At 38.6% G+C, this 19042-nt stretch overlaps 1 protein-coding gene across 2 annotated transcripts in view; it reads right to left on the reverse strand.

Moving 5' to 3' along the window:
- Positions 1-19042, reverse strand: part of PIK3R4 (phosphoinositide-3-kinase regulatory subunit 4) — a 56625-nt gene that overhangs the window by 28627 nt on the left and 8956 nt on the right. For both annotated transcript variants that reach the window (XM_074270889.1, XM_074270890.1), the window contains 4 exons: positions 17276-17410; positions 13254-13475; positions 5610-5783; positions 3359-3504 (listed from right to left, as the gene is read on the reverse strand). In XM_074270889.1, the coding sequence (XP_074126990.1) occupies positions 3359-3504; positions 5610-5783; positions 13254-13475; positions 17276-17410 (677 nt within the window). The remainder of the gene's footprint in view (positions 1-3358; positions 3505-5609; positions 5784-13253; positions 13476-17275; positions 17411-19042) is intronic.

Genomic DNA, 19042 nt, shown 5'->3' on the forward strand with positions numbered 1-19042 from the left:
TGATATAATACTGAATAAACTGATTTAGATAGCAGTATCATTTTTATTACAACAGCTTGGTCTACTCATAAGCAATTAATATTTCTCCAATTGTTTAGATCTGTCATTATTTAAGTGTGTTTTGTAATTGTGTTTATATAGTTCCAATTTGTGTCTTGGCAAGTAGGCTCTCAAATATTTTATTATGTTCACAGTTATTTTAAATGGAACTTCCCTCTCTCTTCCTAAAGAATTTTGTTGATAACACATAGCAATGCTAATGATATATGTGGTTTAATTTTATATCCTGTAACTTTGTGAATGTTAATTGTTTCAATTAATTTTTTAGTTGATGCTTCAGGATTCTTTAAGTAAACTAGCATATCATCTATAAAAATTAATAGTTTTATATTTTGTACCACATTTTCGAATGGTCATTTTTTAAGTTTTTTTTTTTTTTCTTCTTGCTTTACATAGAATCTTTAGGTAAATAGCAAAGACAATAATAGAAATCTTTGCTCTACCCCTCATCTTACTGAAAAGGCTGCTAACTTATTTTTCCCTATTTCTCTCAATTACATCTATTTTTCCTTTTGCTTTTTCTAAAATCATTACTATCCCTGCCTTTTTCACTTCAGCTGAAGTATAATGGACTCTGCTCCAATCCCTTATTATAATTCTGTATGTCTGTTTCAAATGTGTTTCTTGTAACAACAGTTTAATTCTAATTTCTCTTCTATTCTGCTATCCTCTTCCATTTGATAGATGAATTCACCCCAGTCACATTTAATACATGCTATGTATTTCTTTCCATTCTGTTGTTTCCTTCTTTTTTTTCCGTTCCCTTTTTCAGAATCTGTTTTGTTAAACTTCTCTTTTCTCTTATTCCACATCCTCCCTCTTTTTCCTTAAATCTTTTTCCTCCTACTTCCCACTTGGGCAACATTAATTTCTGTACTCAATTCTGTGTATGTGTATGCATATACATACATACACACATATTTTCTTTCCTCCTTTAACCAATTCAGATGACAGTAAGGTTTAAGTGGGGCCCTATTACCTGTCACCTCCATTGAATAAATCATTCCTTAAACATCTATTTAAATAAAATAAATTTCCCTATGATTCCTCTCTTTTCTCTTCTCTTCCAATACGTTCACTATCCTTCTATTCTCTTTTGATATTATCCAAACAATAGAATCATGCTCAGGCCCTTTAATTAGGCTTCTATGACCACTGCTAAGATAAAGTTCTGAGGAGTGACATGTATCTCCCCATATAAGAATGTAAATAGTTTAACCTTGAAGTTCAGTCACTTATATTTATCCTTTCTACTTAACCATAGGCTTTTTTCATCAATAATTCCTAAATGTCCTTTATCATTAAAAGTCCATTTTTTCCTCTGTAGGAATATATTCAGTTCTGCTGGGTAAATTATTCTTGTGAGCCTAAATTTTTGCCTTTTGGAATATTATATTCCAAGCTCTCCATTCCTTTAAAGTGGTGGCCACTAAATGTTGTGCTATCATGACTGTGGCTCTGCAGTATTTGAACTTTTTCTTTCTGGAGTTTGCAATTGGCTTGTTTTTTTAATTGATTTGGAAATTCTTGAATTTGGCTATAATATTTCTAGGAATATTCATTTTGAGGTTTAAGAAGGTGACCAAGGGATTCTTTCAATCTTTTTCTTAGCCTTCTGGATCTAAAAAATTTGGGCAGTTTTATGATTTCATGAAATATTAAATCTAGGCTCTTCTTTTCCTCATAGCTTTCAGGTACTTCAATGATTCTTAAATTATTTTTTCTCTGTTTTCTAAGTGAAGCTTTTCCTATAAGATAGTCCACAAATTTCTTTTATTTTTTCATTGTTTTGACTTTGTTTTTAGTATTTCTTAATGCCTCGTAAAGTCATTAATTTTGCTTTGTCAATTATAGTTTTCAAGAACTGATTTTCTTCAGTAAGATTTTATCTCTTTTACCAAACTATGTAATTCTTTTCATCTTTCTTACACAACTCTTATTTGATTTTAAATTAAAAAAACAAACAAAAAAAAAAAAAAAAACCACTTTCTTTCAGCTGTGTAGAAATTCTTTTGGGATTGTGTCCAATCTGCATTCTTCTTTGAGGTTTTGCTTGTAAGTGTTTAAGTCATTCTCTTTTATAACTGTGTCCTGAGCCTCTGACACCACAATAACTCTTCACTGTCAACTCTTTGGACTTTTTTGTTAGCCCCAAATTCTATATGACCTAGGGGGTTGAGGAGACAGGCAATGTCTAGTCAAGCTTTTGTCCTTTTATGTCCTTTTGCTGCTTTCATAGATGAATCTGGAGACCTACAAGTTTTTAGTGCTCCCAAATCAGGGTGATCTGGAAAGACGTCCATTTACTGCCTTCCTCACCTGAGCTCTCCAGGATCAGTGACTGAAATGCACTCACCCTCTGAGCTGGGACTCCTGCCTTGTTTATTCCACTGCAGGCTCTGACCTTGGGCTAATGTGTAGAGTCACGTCCTCAAGAGTCAAAACTCAGAGATATTCAGCTACATCTGAGGAATTGATTTTCTGGTCAGTGCACAGCTAAGGTAAGCCCACACTTCAAATACTCTTCCTCACCTTTAACCTGTGATCTAGAATTGGGCAATGGGCCAAAGCTGACAGACCTAGTCCTGCATTCTGTCTTAATTCAAGGATCCTTGAACTTTTCTTCTGCCCAAGCCATTCTCCACTACAGTTCTATCTCATCCCCTTTCTGTTCCTGCACATAACAAGGCTTCCTACCATATCCACTGACCCTTTTCCCCTCAGGGTCTCTCTGGTGTCTTGATGAGCCATTTCAGCTCAGGGGAAAAAAAAGACTCACTATGACTTTTTTCTTAGATTTCCCAATCAGATTGAATTCAATTTGGTGCATTTTCTACACCGCTGTGGAGGAGGTATAATGGACGAACAAAGCAAAACTGCTTCTTCTCACTCTGCCTCTACATACTAAACTTTTGGGAAAAAAAAATGTTTTTTCTCACAATCATAAATGCTGATTTCAACTACACTTCTTACAATGAATATTCAGAAGAATGACATGTGGCTCAAGAATATTATGTTTTCTTGCTAGGCTATATATCATCTAACAACAGATGATTTACTGCATTATCTAATAAAAATAAAGATTGAAAAACATTGCTCCACTAAATATAATACAATGTATAAAATCATATAAGAAGCAGTTTAATTTTGATCAAAGTTATCAAGTCTATAAAAGCAATATTTTCTTGAAAGGAATTATAAGAAAACTAATACCTAAGGAAACATTGTTTTTAAAATTCTCTATCCAACAAACAATCTCTACACAGGAAGAAGGAGTCTGAAAGTATAAAAATTATACCTGTATTATTGGCTGAGTGATAAAAGGATGGAGGTAAGGCATCAGCTTGCAGTAGACATCAGCAATGTTCAAATGATGAGCTACCACTGTTATAAATCCCACTGCCCCATAGCGTATCCAAAGATTGGGATGGCACAGAAAGGGTGCTAAAAGAAAAGAAAGAATGAACATAGTCTCAGGAGTAGTTTAAATATAGCAATGCCAACTTTGGTCTGGCACAATTCATTAGGATTCATTAAGACCCTTATACATACTATTTTATTTATAATATTAAAATTTAAAACTATTTTACATATAAAATATATTGGTACACATTGGTACAAAAGGTCTCAATTCCACGAGTAAAAGAGTAAGCATTCTTTCATTCTCCAGTCACTTAAAATCAAAGGAGCAATTTCACCATCTGTTTATTTAACTCATTCTTTTTTAATGGGCTTTAGTACATCAAGTTTATAGTACAGTATACTCCAGATCAATGGATGTTGTCAAACAAATCAAAATGAAAAAGTGGTCATATAGTGCTTGTCCTTCAGGAATTTAAAATCTACTCTTAGAATTCACTCAAGAAATCTTATGACTTTACGATGTGCAAGGCACCATGCCAGGTAATTATGACATGGTTTAAGCAAAACACCTTATTGTACTTGATCTCTTTTCCCCAAGGAGTTTATAATCTAACAAGGGAATAGATACAATTAACACCAAAAAGTGAAATATCAAAATCAAGCAAGAAAAATACACAGAATTAATTAAGGGAAAGTATAAGTTCCCCCAAACTCAAAGATATAGTAATGTAAAATCTAAAAGAGTAAATCTTATTAATTTGGACTAATTGGAGAGAAGTGATAGGATCTTAATTTAGAGATGGAAGTGACTTGTCTTTTCCTTCAATTTCTCCTATTTACAGATGAGGAAACTGGGGCCTAGAAAGACTAAATGATTCATCCATTATCATTATGTTAATAACAAATACTAATGAAGTGATTTAGATCTAAGTTTCCTAAATCCAAATCCAATGTTCTTTCTATCAAACTTACAAAGATGCTGGCACAAAAAGTGCCTTTGGGATACTATTTCTTTTTTCTAAAAATGCAATTTTATTCTCATAAGTATCCAGAGGAAACCCTTATCACTTGTTACTTAGGACTAAGGAAAATAAAATAAAATCAGGGCCAAGGACAATCCTCTGAATAGACAAATCCATAAGTATCTTATTGTTATAATAGCGATTCAGAGCACCTTTAGGCAACAGCAACAAACAGCAGACAGATGATGATATTGAGGATGAGATGGTATGGAGGCTGCTAAATCCATAATGAACCGGAAACCATAAACACTCAGAATCATAAAATTTGAAACGAAGAAATCCAAATCCTAAAACTCAGTCTTTCACACTAACTCCAACAAAGCCAAATCTCTGCTGCTTGTTGTATAAATTAGGTAATCCTAACATTTTACCAAAGTCTGTTCTCCTAAAGAGTTTAAATATGATATATCTGAGACCATCTGTTTGTTCATAGTATGAGTTCCTGAAACAACTGACATCCACAGCTCTTCTTTCCTCTCCTCAATCACTACCAGGGGTGAACACTCATTCTCAAAGTCTGATAAATTTGGCCTATTAATTTTCCTTGACGAAATAGTGAAGAGCAATTCAGTGTTTTGCTAAAAAGACAATGTTTCCAACTTCCAATTCTTTTTTTTCACTCTGCATAAACCCAATTGGAATTCCTCTATCGCCTGCCATCTGAAAATGGTGATCAGTACTAAAAATGTTCCAGATGCTTTTAAGTTTGACATATTTATGAAATTTACTAATTCAGTGCTAATTCTATCACTGTTTTAAATGAATTTTAAAAGCTAGAAATAATTGGATCACTGTCTTATGGGCCATAAAATCAACTCATTTAATTATTTGAAAAAATAAATCCCAGAACTTCAATTTTAAAAATTTCCAAGTACTGTAAATTAAAGAGGTAACTCAAAAGCAAACTGTCACATCATATATAAACACCATTAAAGTAAGCTGGATCTGCTTACAATTCAAAGCATATGATTTCATTTGTGAAACTAACCAAAATGGCTTTAAGAGTTGGTCCTCTGCTATGGTGGGAGAAACAAAAACTGTCCCATAGGACAACTTAAAACTGTAGCTGATTCTTATCCTTCCAAATGCCAAGGAATTTCTACAGTTCTCCAGCAGGTATCCTTCATGTCTACATAAAGGGATAGTGAGAAGTCAGGTACTTACCAATGTCACAAGCAAATTCATAGATATGAGGTTTTTGCAACAGTCCTAACTGGCACATACAGGTAAGGGCGTTGAGAGCCTTAAAAATAACAAATTCTTCAGCATCACTAAGACCTTGCTGTAGTAGAGGCTTTAGGATAGAAGAGCTCTGCCAACCAACATAGGCAGCAACACCTGAAAAACAAGACCAACATCTGATGAGAATGCAGCTCTCAGAAGAGGAATCATATTATACTCCATTAAAAAAAAGGAAAATTAAAAATGTCAATCACATTGTCCAATGATAACAGAAGAAAAAAGCTACTTTAATAAATGATTCTGTCTTCCTGCTACAACAAGGAAATCAATACAAAAGTCGATTACCAAGAGCTGGAGGCAAAAGAATTCAAACATCAAATATGTATTAACTTATTGTTCAAAATTCAAGTTGTTCTCAAAGATTTGCTATAAAAATCTGAATTCCTTCGATGGGAAATGGGAATTTGATGTGGCTGACTAAGGAAAACAAAGCCTAAGAAGTTCTACCAGGACAACAAGTATGGCAGGATAAGTATTCTGTGGGCAGGAAATGAGTACAGATGTAAGAAGCAGCTTCAATGAAACACAGATGATGCGAGGAATCACTGCAGTAATTTGGAGGGAAGAATGCTAATTATCTCACTAATGGGCAGTCACACCAGAAGAGGACTCTGCAATGCAGCCTGGCAGCCAGGGAGGATCTGTTTCTCAACTCGGGCCCACGAAGCATCTCCACCAAGCAGCATTATTAGAGGCCCACCAGCGTACACTACTCGCTAAGCACTGAGGACGCAAGTACAAAGAGCACAATCACATAGCCCTCATTTAACAGTAGAGACACTAAGTGTCTATACAAACACAGACATAAGAGAAGCAGAAGAGGATAAAGCCTGAGACCGGAGGAAGGCCAGCTGAGGACACCCCTTAGCCTGCTTCTCACTCTTTAACAAGCTGCCCAGAGAGGCTCCCCAGGGTCACTCGACCAATCTGCATCCTACAGAAGACTTGAATGCAACTCTTCTGGCTCTGGGGCTTGTTCTCTCTCCACCCTATCACCTGCCAACTCACCAGAGAGAATAAATTCAAGTGAAAGAAAAGTAGGTCAACCTAAGGTCTGGAAGGCCAGGAGAGACAAGCCACATCTGAAAGGAAGAGCAAGGTGACACAGAGCCCGAGCCCCAGACATGGAGAATGGCCAAGGAAAGGGGCAGGGACAGGAAACGGAGAGCCAAGAGGGAGGAAAGAAGAGCCATCTGGCTGAAGAGACTAGGAGTAATCTGTGCGTGCTACCAGACAGGAAGGACCCAGGGCAAAAAGGCAGGAGTTTGTGCATCTTGGCAGGAGCCATGCTGAAGGGACAAAGACTACGAGGTTCTCATGACATCACCAAAGCTTAAATGTCACCTGTGACATTCTATGGAGGCTGGGTCTCAGTTTCTTTATCCATTAAGTGGGGAGCATGACCAGAATACCACCTGATCCATACTGCTGCTGAAGAAATTGTCTATAACTTACTTTGAAAAACTGTAGTGTACAATGTAAATTTCAGCAATTATTATTTCTTTCCTTTATACTTCATTGTAAGAGTCACAGAAATTTTAACATCCTTTATTTCCCCAGACTATCAGGGGCTAAAACTGGAAGATTAGCAGTTTTCCATGACCTTACAATAATGTTTGTTATCCAGCCCACCTTTGAATGGAATAAAAATTTTTTTTTAACTTTTCAGTTTTCTAAGCATAAGCTATAACTGCAGAAAATGTAATATAAGGAAGTAATGCTAATACAGCATTTATATGGTGCTTCTTGTGTACCAGGAACCACACTAAATGCTATACCATTATTACCTCATTTGATCCTCACAATAACATTAGGAGGTAGACGCTACTATTATGCCATTTTACAAATGAGATAACAAAGGTAAATAAAGGCAAAGTGACTTGCCCAGGATCACACAAAAGAAGTGTCAGGTCACATCGGAACCCAGCTCTCCGTGGCTCCAGGCCTGGTACTCCGTATACTGCAGCACCTTTTGAGTTGTCACCCCACTCACTGCCCGTCCCTCCCAGCATCTTGTGTATCCATTCCATCTAAAATCTAAGACTCTGGCACTTTCTTTTACAATTGAAATGCAGATGCCATGCACTGTGATAGAATGGAGAGTAAATCAAAGTCCATTACCAGTGTTCAGAAGTATAAAATCACAAAATAATGTCAATGAATCCTACAACAAGAATAAGGGAACATCCACCTTCTCTGGAGAAGAGGTTTACAGCCCCTAAGCCATTACACCGCACAAACCTTTATGCAGACAAAACTCCAATTTCCCATTTCCACAAATGTACCGGGCAGCATGGATGGAGGAGGAGATTAAACATCCTGAGAGGGGAGAAGAAGCTGGCTTTGACCCTTGCTGACCACCTTTCAGACTCACATTCACTAAGACAGTCACCTCCAGAGCGTGGTCACCTACTTTGCGGGGAGTGTCTCCTAATAAGGAGATCATAATGCAACAAGAGCTTCCATTTTCTTTCCAAGTCCATACTCCACTGTGATTCCAGCATAAACTTATTCATGAATCGCAAATTCCAAACCAATCAGATCCAAACAGAAGGTGAAAAGTGAGCAGAAAGTCAGCAGGAAGTCAAGAAATGTTAACTCCTTTTTTACTCTGAGGACAATGTTTCATGCAGTGAAACTGGGCAAATGCTTCAATTTCCCTTCTATCCAACAAACAAGTGAGAATGGCTTAGCAGAATTTCACTTAACAAGTACATATTAAACTCTGCTATACGCAGGGCATTGTCCTAGGTGCTGAGGCCACTGACACATTAGTGAGAATCCCTATCCCTAGGATTAACATTCCATCAGGGAATACCCATGAGCACAGATCAGCAAACACAAAGTTGCCTGGGAAAAATAGAGCATTAAAAATGGGGAGTACAAACATTCAAAGAAAAAAGAAGAGATCATACAATTCTCATAGCTACAGGCAAATGTATTCTTAAACAAACAAGACGCAGAGATTTGTAGAAGACAAAAGTGATCATTTTGATCATGTAAAACTGAAAAGCTTCTGCCCAAACAAAACTATGCTTCTATGGTAAGAGAAATTATTAAATGGAAAGGAGTGAAAAGGAATATCCTTTGCATCCAATTTCTCAGACAACAGTATAATTTCCAACTTACCTAGATAATGAAACAAATATGTAAAAACGAAAAATTATTTTCCAACAGGCAAAAAAAAAAACCAAACTGTTTTCAAAAGAATTCAAATTTTAATCACACGAAAATATGTAGAAAATCACTAACAATAGGAGAAAAACAAATCCTGAGATCTCACCTCACATTCAGAAAAATGGCAAAGATGATGAAACATGGGAATGTCAGTGGTGGGGGAGAGGAACAGGGCTGCAAAGACAAACACAAGAAGGCATTGCTGGTGAAGCTTTGAATCAGTACCACCATTTTGGAAAGCAATTTAAAATTATACAAATAAAGTGATTAAAATGTCCATACTCTTTGAACAGAGATTCCACTATAAATCTATCACCATTAACACTCATAGACACCAAAATATTTCTAGCAGCATTTTGGGAGGTAGCAAAGAACAGGAAAATAAAGCAAATGTTCTTTGCCTAAAAAAGGCTAAGCAAAATGTGGTATCACATCACAAAATGTGGTATCAGTGCACTGCAGGAAATGATGAATACAACACAGAGAAGCACAAAAAATTGGACATGATCTGATTTGAAGTGAAGTTAAACAGAGCCATGAAATCAATGTACACAACCAAACATAAATGGAAACAGTTATTACCAGAAAATAATCAAAATAAGGGTCCTGGAAGAGGGTGGAGCAAAATGGGACAAGCTGAAGGGAATGACAAGAACCTACTATGGGCAAGGAACTGCAGAATCACTCTGGGTCACTAACTATACAAGAAAAACACGAGGGAAAATTCAAAGATAGTTCCAAGTCTACAAACCTGAATGAGGAGGAGCCTTATGGAAGAGGGAGTGTCCTTCCTCAACAATGAAAAATAACTGCTGCAGTCGCCTAATCTGACTAAAGGATAACAGCCCCAGACTGCTTCCCACTCGTTAAAGTGTAGCAGACACCTAAAGGAAAAGATCATCAGGATTATTTCCTTCTGGTCCAGGAGGCAACCCTAACCAGCCGTGTGACCAACAGCAAACTGCCCATCTCTAGTGGTCATTTTCCTCGAGAAGGCCTGAGGCTAGATGACCTTCCTTTACAATTATTCAAGTCTATATTTCTATCCTGAGCTCCAGAAATGCAGGGACCTCCTGGTGTGAGAAGAGAAGTGAATGCAGGCAAGAGAAGCCACACAATGGCTCAAATCCCATTCTGGGGGCTCTGTGAACCTCTGCTCAGCTCCTCCTGCATTCCCTGAAGCCTCATATAAATGGCTAACGTCATTTGTTGGTTCCACAATCCACCTGTTTCAATGAACAGGAGATGGACAAAGGGGCCCAGGAGAGAAGCAGGGGGCCAGCCCATATTCATGAGCACACCATGGTGGGCAGAGAGGAGGTCTGAGGACAAAGGCAGAAGGAAACTAAAGAATCCAGACTTCCACCTAGTTATAATCTCCAATTCCAAGCAATCCATATACATGTGTGTGTATGGAAGGTGTATACACATACACACACACACACACACACACACACATATATGTATATAGATTGCATTTATAGTGCAATCCCTATGTATACACATACATAATGAATATATATACATATAAGACACACATTTAATAAACTCTCATTTAATCCAAATCTGCTAATCAGGATTATCAAGATCAATATTGTTCATGAAAGTTTTACATCGATGTTTTTTTCATAGTACAGAGATGGCCTCGGGTTCTCAGAGCACCAAAGATGTAGAGCTAGAAAAGACTTTAAAGGTCATCCAACCCATTGCATTCATGGTATTTTAAAGAAGTATCTTGTATATCTCTCACCTCTATTTCTGCATATATCCTCTCCTCCTACCCAGCAATTGTCCCTTAATATTGAAGGGTAAAAAAAGAGAAAAAACACTGTTCATTAAAACCAACACGAGCTACATTTGACACATGTGATATTCCATACTCTTAGAACCTTGCCTTGGCAGTAAATTTGCTTCATCCATTCGTTCTTAACTCTTCCCCAGAGTCAGCCTTGTTGTTACAATCACAGAGCCTTTTTGTTGTTATAATTTACAAATGAGGAAACCAAAGCGTTCTTAAAGGTTACAAATTCCAGGAAAGCCCAACGGTTAGATAAGTCCTATTAAGCTGGAAAGACCCTGAGCTAAGGATCAGTCACATCTTTCATCTGAGGATCTCTGGCTAACTTAAGAATGGCTGATCACAAAAAAGCTGGCAACCAGGGAATGATGACTCCAGGCTGCAGCAATTCACCATGGCCACCTAATAAAACCCTGCAAGAAAACACAGATCTTTCAATTTCCCAAGTAAAGCCAGTTTTAAATCATTTGTCCCTTACAATCCCTCAGTAAATCTTTGGTTGCTTAGTTGACTTCATCCTGCTTACTAGCACCTCACCAGGCAAGGAAAAAGAAAGAAATCGGTTTTGGCCAGTGAATTTTTGCTAGTCATCAGCATCTTTACTGAAAATTTTAATAGGAAGAAGATTAAACTGCTGGTTAGACAATGAGGTTCTGGACAATGCATGATTTCTTATTATTCACACTCCTCTTTTCCTCCTCATTAATAACCAGATTCCTCTCTGCTCATCAACAATCTGCATCTAGTATCCTCTCAGCCCCTATCTGTATAACTCTCATTATAACTGATAATACACATCGATAACAAAACCAAAAAAATCAAATTATCTCAATAGATGCAGAAAAAGCTTCTGACAAAATACAACATCCATACCAATTAAAAACACTAGAGAGCATAGGAATAAATAGAGTCTTTGTGAAAATAAGTATTATCTATCTAAAACCATCAGCAAATATTATCTGTAATGGGGGTAAAATAGAAACTTCCCCAATAAGATCAGCTAATTGTACTGTAATACTGTACAATGATCAACTGTGAATGACTTAGCTATTCTTAAAAAAATGCTCCAAGTTAATTTCTAAGGACTCATAATGAAAAATGTTATTCACCTCCAGAAAAAGAACTGATGGTTGCCTAGTTGACTTCATCCTGCTTACTAGCACCTCACCAGGCAAGGAAAAAGAAAGAAATCGGTTCTGGCCAGTGAATTTTTGCTAGTCATCAGCATCTTTACTGAAAATTTTAATAGGAAGAAGATTAAACTGCTGGTTAGACAATGAGATCAAAACATCCTATTTTTTTGGTGGGGTTTTATTTGTCTATGTTATCTTTCGCAACATTAGTATGGAAATGTCTTGCATGATTGCATCAGTATAATCTATATCAATTTGCTTACTCTTTCAAGGAGAAGGGTAGGAAGGAAAGGAAGGAAAAAAATCTGGAAATCAAAATTTTAAAATGTTAAAAATTATTTTTACATGTAATTGGAAAAAAAATATATTATTAAAAAAAAAAAAAAAAAGGAATGGCTACAGATATAGGTTCCTAAGGAGCCCAGAAGGCCAAAGAAGACTGATCTAGCAGAAATAATCACACACAGTTGGGAGGTAGAGAGACAAAGAATGCACTTCCTGACTTCTCAAATAACTGGGTGTGCAAAGAAATCTGACAATTGCCCTTCTGAAATGCCGGCACAGGTTAATCCAGACCTCAATACTCAGATAAAAAAGGGGCTTGTGCTCTTTTCAATGGCCACTCATCACTTCATTGTGAGCTATTATTTAGTACTGACAATAAAAATGGTTTTCCTGGAACTTAACAAAGCCATGGCTACAGTGAGGAAGAAAAATTACGCCTTACTAAGTCACATGGCTAAAGATGGAGCGAGATAAGCAAGGGGAAAAACAGGAAGATGGTATGTGGAGGTCACAAGGTAGAGGGAATGGTCCTGCCTTGCTCCAGAGGCCAAAGCTGGAAACAATGGAGGGAAGTGGAGAGAAAGGGAGACTTCATAATCAGGGCTACCCAAATGTAGAATGGCAAGTCAAAGTGACCCACTCCAGACTTCCAGCCTGAGTTGTCCAGCACTAGAGGAAACAGTTCAAGGAGTCCTGAGCACAGCGTGTGCCCTAGGCCCCTCTGGCAGAGCCGTGAGGTCACTTAAAATCAAGTTCTCAAACACAAAATAAAATGCATGGGATTGCAAAGGAAGCCAACTACCCTGGACAGTTTTCAGTCCCAGGGCCCCAGAAATGGAAGCCCTCAAAGTCTCCTAGGTCCCTGAACAAATTCTGACAATGTACACAGGAAAACTTGGATCTCTGATTCCACAACTGAACACAGACACGAGGGTAGGAGATGCCTGATCACCATTACCCCATGAAGGGGGAGCCAGAACTCTGATCCAGCCTGAAATCATGACCCTGCCACTTTGGGCAAGTGAGGCAAGATCCCAGTCTCAGTTTCCTCATCTCCAAAAAGACAGTACAAACCTTCCAACACCTCTTTTAGCTCTAAAATGGTAATCCTGTAACATGGCAGATTAAATTACATTTTAAAGATGTATTAGAAAAGCAAAGTCAAAAACATACCAACAATGCTATCAAAAAAAGCTCCACGGAGATGCCAATCATTTTTATCATTTAGGAAAGTGATCATGTGAGACAATAAGACATCATTGGCCTTCTGACGTCCAAAAAACACGCATAAACGTGTGATTCCATTTTCCATCAGGGTTTGCTTCACGATATTTTCTTGGTCGCTCAGTAAGGTAACAACTTTCTGCTGGACCATTTCATGTAATGCTTGAAGCTCTGCAAAGAGATTAAAAAGGAATCAGTATTTGTAGGGTCACAAGAAGCTTTCCTCCTACTACCTCACAAGAATAAATTAAACTACAGCACTGCTGGCAGCTGGCTCCCCAACTAATCTCGGATTTTGTTTCTCAGAATCCCATGCTGAGCTGGCAGTAATATGATTCTGTTTTGCTTCAAAAGATAGAAAAAATATCCCAGTTAACAAATACTGCAAATAGAATCACTATCCCTTCAACTGATAAAAAGTCAATGTACAAGAAGCAGGGAACAGGGAACATATAGGGAGGGATATTTCTGTAAATTAATTCAATCAGGAAAGTAAAGGTTAATTTGGGGAATAATTTGATGTTTGAGGTCAATAAAAACCACCCTAGTTCCAGTATGAGTTGATTCAAACAACATTTCAAAAGAGACAGACCCTAGAGGAGACTAAGACAGCAAAGTGGATAGTCCTTGCCTTTTTCTTACACCTTCAGTTTGAGGAAGAGAGGGTCTGATATTCCACAATCTTTCAGAGGAGCCGAGCAAGGTTGCCTGCACGAGGCAGACCGGGCCTGAACCAATGCAGGCCTAGCCACCAACCCAAAGCTGTCACTTACGGGGACCAGTGGCTAGCAACCAACCCAAAAAGAGCACCCACAAGAGGGCACCCAAGCCATGTGGGCCGGGTAAACCTGACCTCAGAGTCAGGGAGGAAGCATCACCATTCACCACTCGCCTCCACATGTACTCCAGCCTCCAAAGGAGAGTCCCTATCTCATTCCTTACAAATGCCAATCAAAACCTTCTCATTGATGACTCAGGCCAGTTCCAATGATCTTGTGATGGAGAGAGCCATCTACACCCAGAGAGAGGACCAGGGGAACTGAATGTGGATCACAAGATAGCAATTTCACTCTTTTTGTTGCTGTTTGCTTGCATTTTATTTTCTTCCTCATTTTTTCCTTGATTTGATTTTTCTTGTGCAGCAAGATAATTGCATAAATATGTATGCATATATTAGATTTAATATATATTTTTACCATGTTTAACATGTACTTGATTACTTGCCATCTAAGGGAGGAAGTGGGGGAAATGAGGGGGGGGGAATGGAACACAAGATTTTGCAAGAGTAAATGTTGAAAAATTATCCTTGCATGTTTTAAAAATAAAAAGCTTAGAAATAAGTAAATAAATAGATAAATAAATAAGTGGATGGATGAATGAGTGAATGAATCAATGACCAACCTTTTCTCCCCTTCTCATTCCCCAGATATCTCCCTGCTTCCTTCTCTCTCAGCTAAGGTTGTGATCACTCAACTGACATTCAAGGTGCCCACTCTCTTCTTCCGTTCCTGAACATCATCTCCTCCTCCCTCTCCCTTTCATCTAGTTTCTGACCCTTCTCCCAGCCAAGGCAAACCCTTCTACATGCGCCATCAATCCCATTCTCTCCCAACTTCTCCAGAAGATTGCACCTTCAATCACCCCAAATCTTGCTATTATAATCTTTAACTTCTCTCTACTTAATAATTCCTCCCCAACTGCCCTAAAATGTGCCCAAATCTTCCCTATTTTTAAAAAATCTTCACTATCATTCCATAAGGTTCAAACTTCAGTCATTCCAAGAAAAACCTCCCTAGGCTTGCCTCCACTTCCTCCTCTTTCACTAGCTCAACTCTTTGCATCTAGGATTCTGACCATCACTCATCAATAATTTCTTCATTGTCAAATCCAGTGCTTTTACAAATCTGATGTAGCTTGATCTGTAAGTCACATTCTTCTCCTAGATATTCTCTGCTCTCCATATTTGTCCCTTTAATCTTTCCTGATTCCTGACCTTTCCATGACCAGCTTAGCCTCCATTCATGCCTTATAACACTGGGCATTCCCTAAAATTGTCCTACAGCCTCTTCTCTCTCTACTATTACTCCACGAATTTACTGGCTCCCATCGATTTAATAATCATCCTTATATAAATAATTCATAGACTTATACATCCATCCAATTTCTCCCCTGAATTCTAGAGCTGCATCACTACCTGTCTATTGACATTTCACACTGGATGTTCCAGAGACCTCTCTAAGCAACATGCTTAAAACAAACTCATCACCTTTCCGTCCAAGCCTATCCCTCTTCTGAACTTGTTGCAGTCTCCCTAGTCAGCAGTTTCAGCACCAACTTCAACTCTCCGACTCTCAAACACTCTCCACCTATCATAACAACTGCCAGATCTTGCCCTTCCTACCTCCAGGACATCTACATCTGATCCCATCTTTCTGCTTATGTCAGTTCAGGCCCTCAATTCCTCTTTCCCTGACTATTGCCTTTAACTGGTCACTCTGTCTCAAGTCCCCCACAATTCCATCTGTCCTCCACATAGTAGCCAAAGTGATTTTTCTGAAGTGCAGATCTGATCTAGCTACTCCCTTCCCAATCAATTCCAGTGAATACCTATGGCCTCTCAAATCAAACACATCTAAAGCCCTTCACTTCTTGGCCCCAGCCAATCTTGTCTGCCACACTTCTACAGTCACACATAGAAAGATCTACCCTGACACACTCCTGTGCCCATGTGCAAGCAGACAGATTCTGTCTCCATGCTTTCTGTCCCTTGTGTCTAGAACATATCTTTCCTCACCTCTGCATCATAAGAATCCCCCTTCCTTCAAGACCCTCCCTTCTATACACATAAAGCCTTTCCTGATCCCATCCTCTGCTGCCACTGCTCCTTCTCTCCCAACTACTCTGTGTGTGTGTGTTTATATATAGTCTGTATATTCCACATAGACTTCTCCATATATATGTCCCCTTCAATAGAAGATAAGCTCTATCAGAAGAGTAAACTGTTCATTCTTTGAACTCTCAATACCCAGCACAACGATTGACCCAAAATAAACACTTCTTACACACTTGCTGATCAATCAATTTTCTACCTAGAGCCTTTCATTTGTTCCCCAAAGATTAGTAATTTCCACATTGTCTCATAAAAAAGCCCTATACAACTGTATGCTCTATCCTTCATCCAGCCCACGGTCTCATTCAGAAATCACTGGGCCTAGACTCACAAGAGCCACTTCTGGTCACTGGAGGCTCTACTTAGTCGTAAAGCTTTGAGTTTACACTTCACCTACCTGGGACTCAGTCTCTTCACCTGTACAATGGGGGCTCAGAGCAGGTGACTTCTAAAGATCTCCCAACCATGGAGCTCGACAAGTCTACACTCTTGGAGTGATTCTAAATCCTTTCTTTCATTCATTCCATGTGGGATACTAAGTGCTGGTATGTGGGCACTGAGAGAAAAAGTGGGTCCTGGACCATAGGGAGCCTGACTGAAGTGATAGAGAAAAGGAAGCCCCAGAGAAGCCAGAGAAGGCAGGCTGCAGTAATTGTAATTCAAGACCACCCCAGGACACCGGGGTAAAGGGACCAAAGTCAAGATTTTTCAGCTCCTGCTCACTCGTGCAGGTTTAAGAATGACAGAAATGCTGGTGCAATTATAATCTCGACAGAAGGAGAGAGAGAGAGAGAGAGAGAGAGAGAGAGAGAGAGAGAGAGAAAATGTGTGTGTGTGTGTAAATGACAATATATAAAACCTGGGATCTGAAACGTGGAATAACAGAATATGATCAAAGTGTGGTCACAGTCTAATTGGTTCCAGAACAGAGAAGGGAGTGTGTTCATGTCCCAACTTTGTGTCTGACTTTGCCCTTGTAAGTCAAGCCCAAGCCTGTGGGCCCAGAACCCACAGGGCTTCTACCCTGTGCGGCTGACCCGCTCCAAGTGGAAAGGCAACGAGAAAGTGAAAGCCACGTCACCTGTGTCATAATTCTCACTGGGATGTGCGACTTCATCTAATTCTTCACTGTTTGGGTCATTTTCCATATTGAGATTTTTCAGTTGCACCAACTCCAGGAATCTCAGAGCTGTTTCTGCCAGTAATGCTATGTTTTCTATAAGACAAAGAAAAACAATGACAAAACAATAATCCTTATTAATGTAATCTTATACCTGAATATTTTTCATTCTGCATTACCCCATCCCCCTTCAAAAGATCCTAAATTTTATAACTAACTTATAAGAGTCAATCAAATTTCCCACCACCAAGCTCATAATACAGTTTAGTTATTTTCAAAACCATGAACTTTAGCATGCAATACTCCCTAACCCAACTGCTACACATACACAGCCCAAAAAGCTGCCACAAAACAATGTCACTAATATAACTTGCATTGATGCATCACATTAAGTGCCTCCCTAAAGTCAGCTCTCCGCTCTCCGTTCTCCTTAATGCCCACCAGCCAGTTCCTCTGACCAGGGCAGCTCAGCTCTGGCGCCCCGTCTACTCTCCAGCAAACTTGTTACATTTCTCCACAAGTTCTCCAAGGAGCACGACCACCTCTGGTTAAAACTTAACCTAGAAGAGAATTGGGAAGGAAAGGGCTCGTCCCATTGCTTATCTCTCCTTTTGGCCATTGGGCATTCTTTGATCCTTACTTGCCCTTGTTTCATGCAGTGGAAACGTCAGAGGTCATAACAGACTGGGTTCTCAGTACCATAGGTCTGTTAGTGTACCAGCCAGCCCTGCCCACTCCAGCACCATGAAATGTCTACACATAGTTCTGGATCATCTGTACCAAGCACCTGGGCAAATCTCTTCCATATGATAACACTGCCCTAGGAATAAATGCCTCTTGCCATAGTTTTTCATCCAAACTCATATTTTCTCAAAATTAATTAATAGTGTTAGGTAAAATATTTTTTCTTATCTCAGGATCTTCTTTGCACGGGCTTAAATGATGAACAGCATCCTGACTAAAAAGTAAGTCATTAAATTATTAAAAATTGTATTACTAAATTAGCAGATTACATTTTCTTGCTTCCCATCTTAACCAATATTTTATGACCTCACTGATTTAGCATCATTGGAGGAGGATGAATTTTCCAGGTCCACTTGAGCTTTGATCCTTTCAGCACTTACATCCTGGCTTTCTGACACAACTAAAAAGTTGTTACTATTATTTAATTAACAGTAGGTAGTGGATGACTTTTTTTTTTTTTTGCTAAAAGCTAAAAGTTGTAATGAATATTGATTACTGTACGGTGCTACATAACAGGATGAAGCATCACTAACAGGACAAACACATGGAACACTTTTGGACAGACTGCTTCTACGTCTTTAAAGCTGCCCCAGTCGGTGGATTTTTAGGGGGTATTATGCCAGTACCATGTGGTCAATGATGCTGGTCCCTGTGCACATACTGGAATGATCACACTGGTTCTCTGTTTCTTTGGTTTCCTAATTGTGGCAAGATGTCTTTGACATTGACCTTGGGGGACCTATCTTTAGTCTATATGGTATTGTTTGGTTTACCTACTTATGTTTGTTAAGTTGATCAGTTAATTTTTTTATCTACTTTTGTTATATTATAGGAATATGTAACTGAAAAAGACTAGTTGGTATTTCTGTGGGTTCCTATTTAGGTCCTAAAGCCATCCACCCCAAACTACAGCATCTGATGGATCTCATACACAGAAAGGAGTACTGCCATTTACTTAGTGGCAGTTACAGGTCAACTCATTTG

Source organism: Sminthopsis crassicaudata, chromosome 5 (assembly GCF_048593235.1).
Source record: "Sminthopsis crassicaudata isolate SCR6 chromosome 5, ASM4859323v1, whole genome shotgun sequence".
In the NCBI taxonomy this organism is placed as follows: domain Eukaryota; kingdom Metazoa; phylum Chordata; class Mammalia; order Dasyuromorphia; family Dasyuridae; genus Sminthopsis; species Sminthopsis crassicaudata.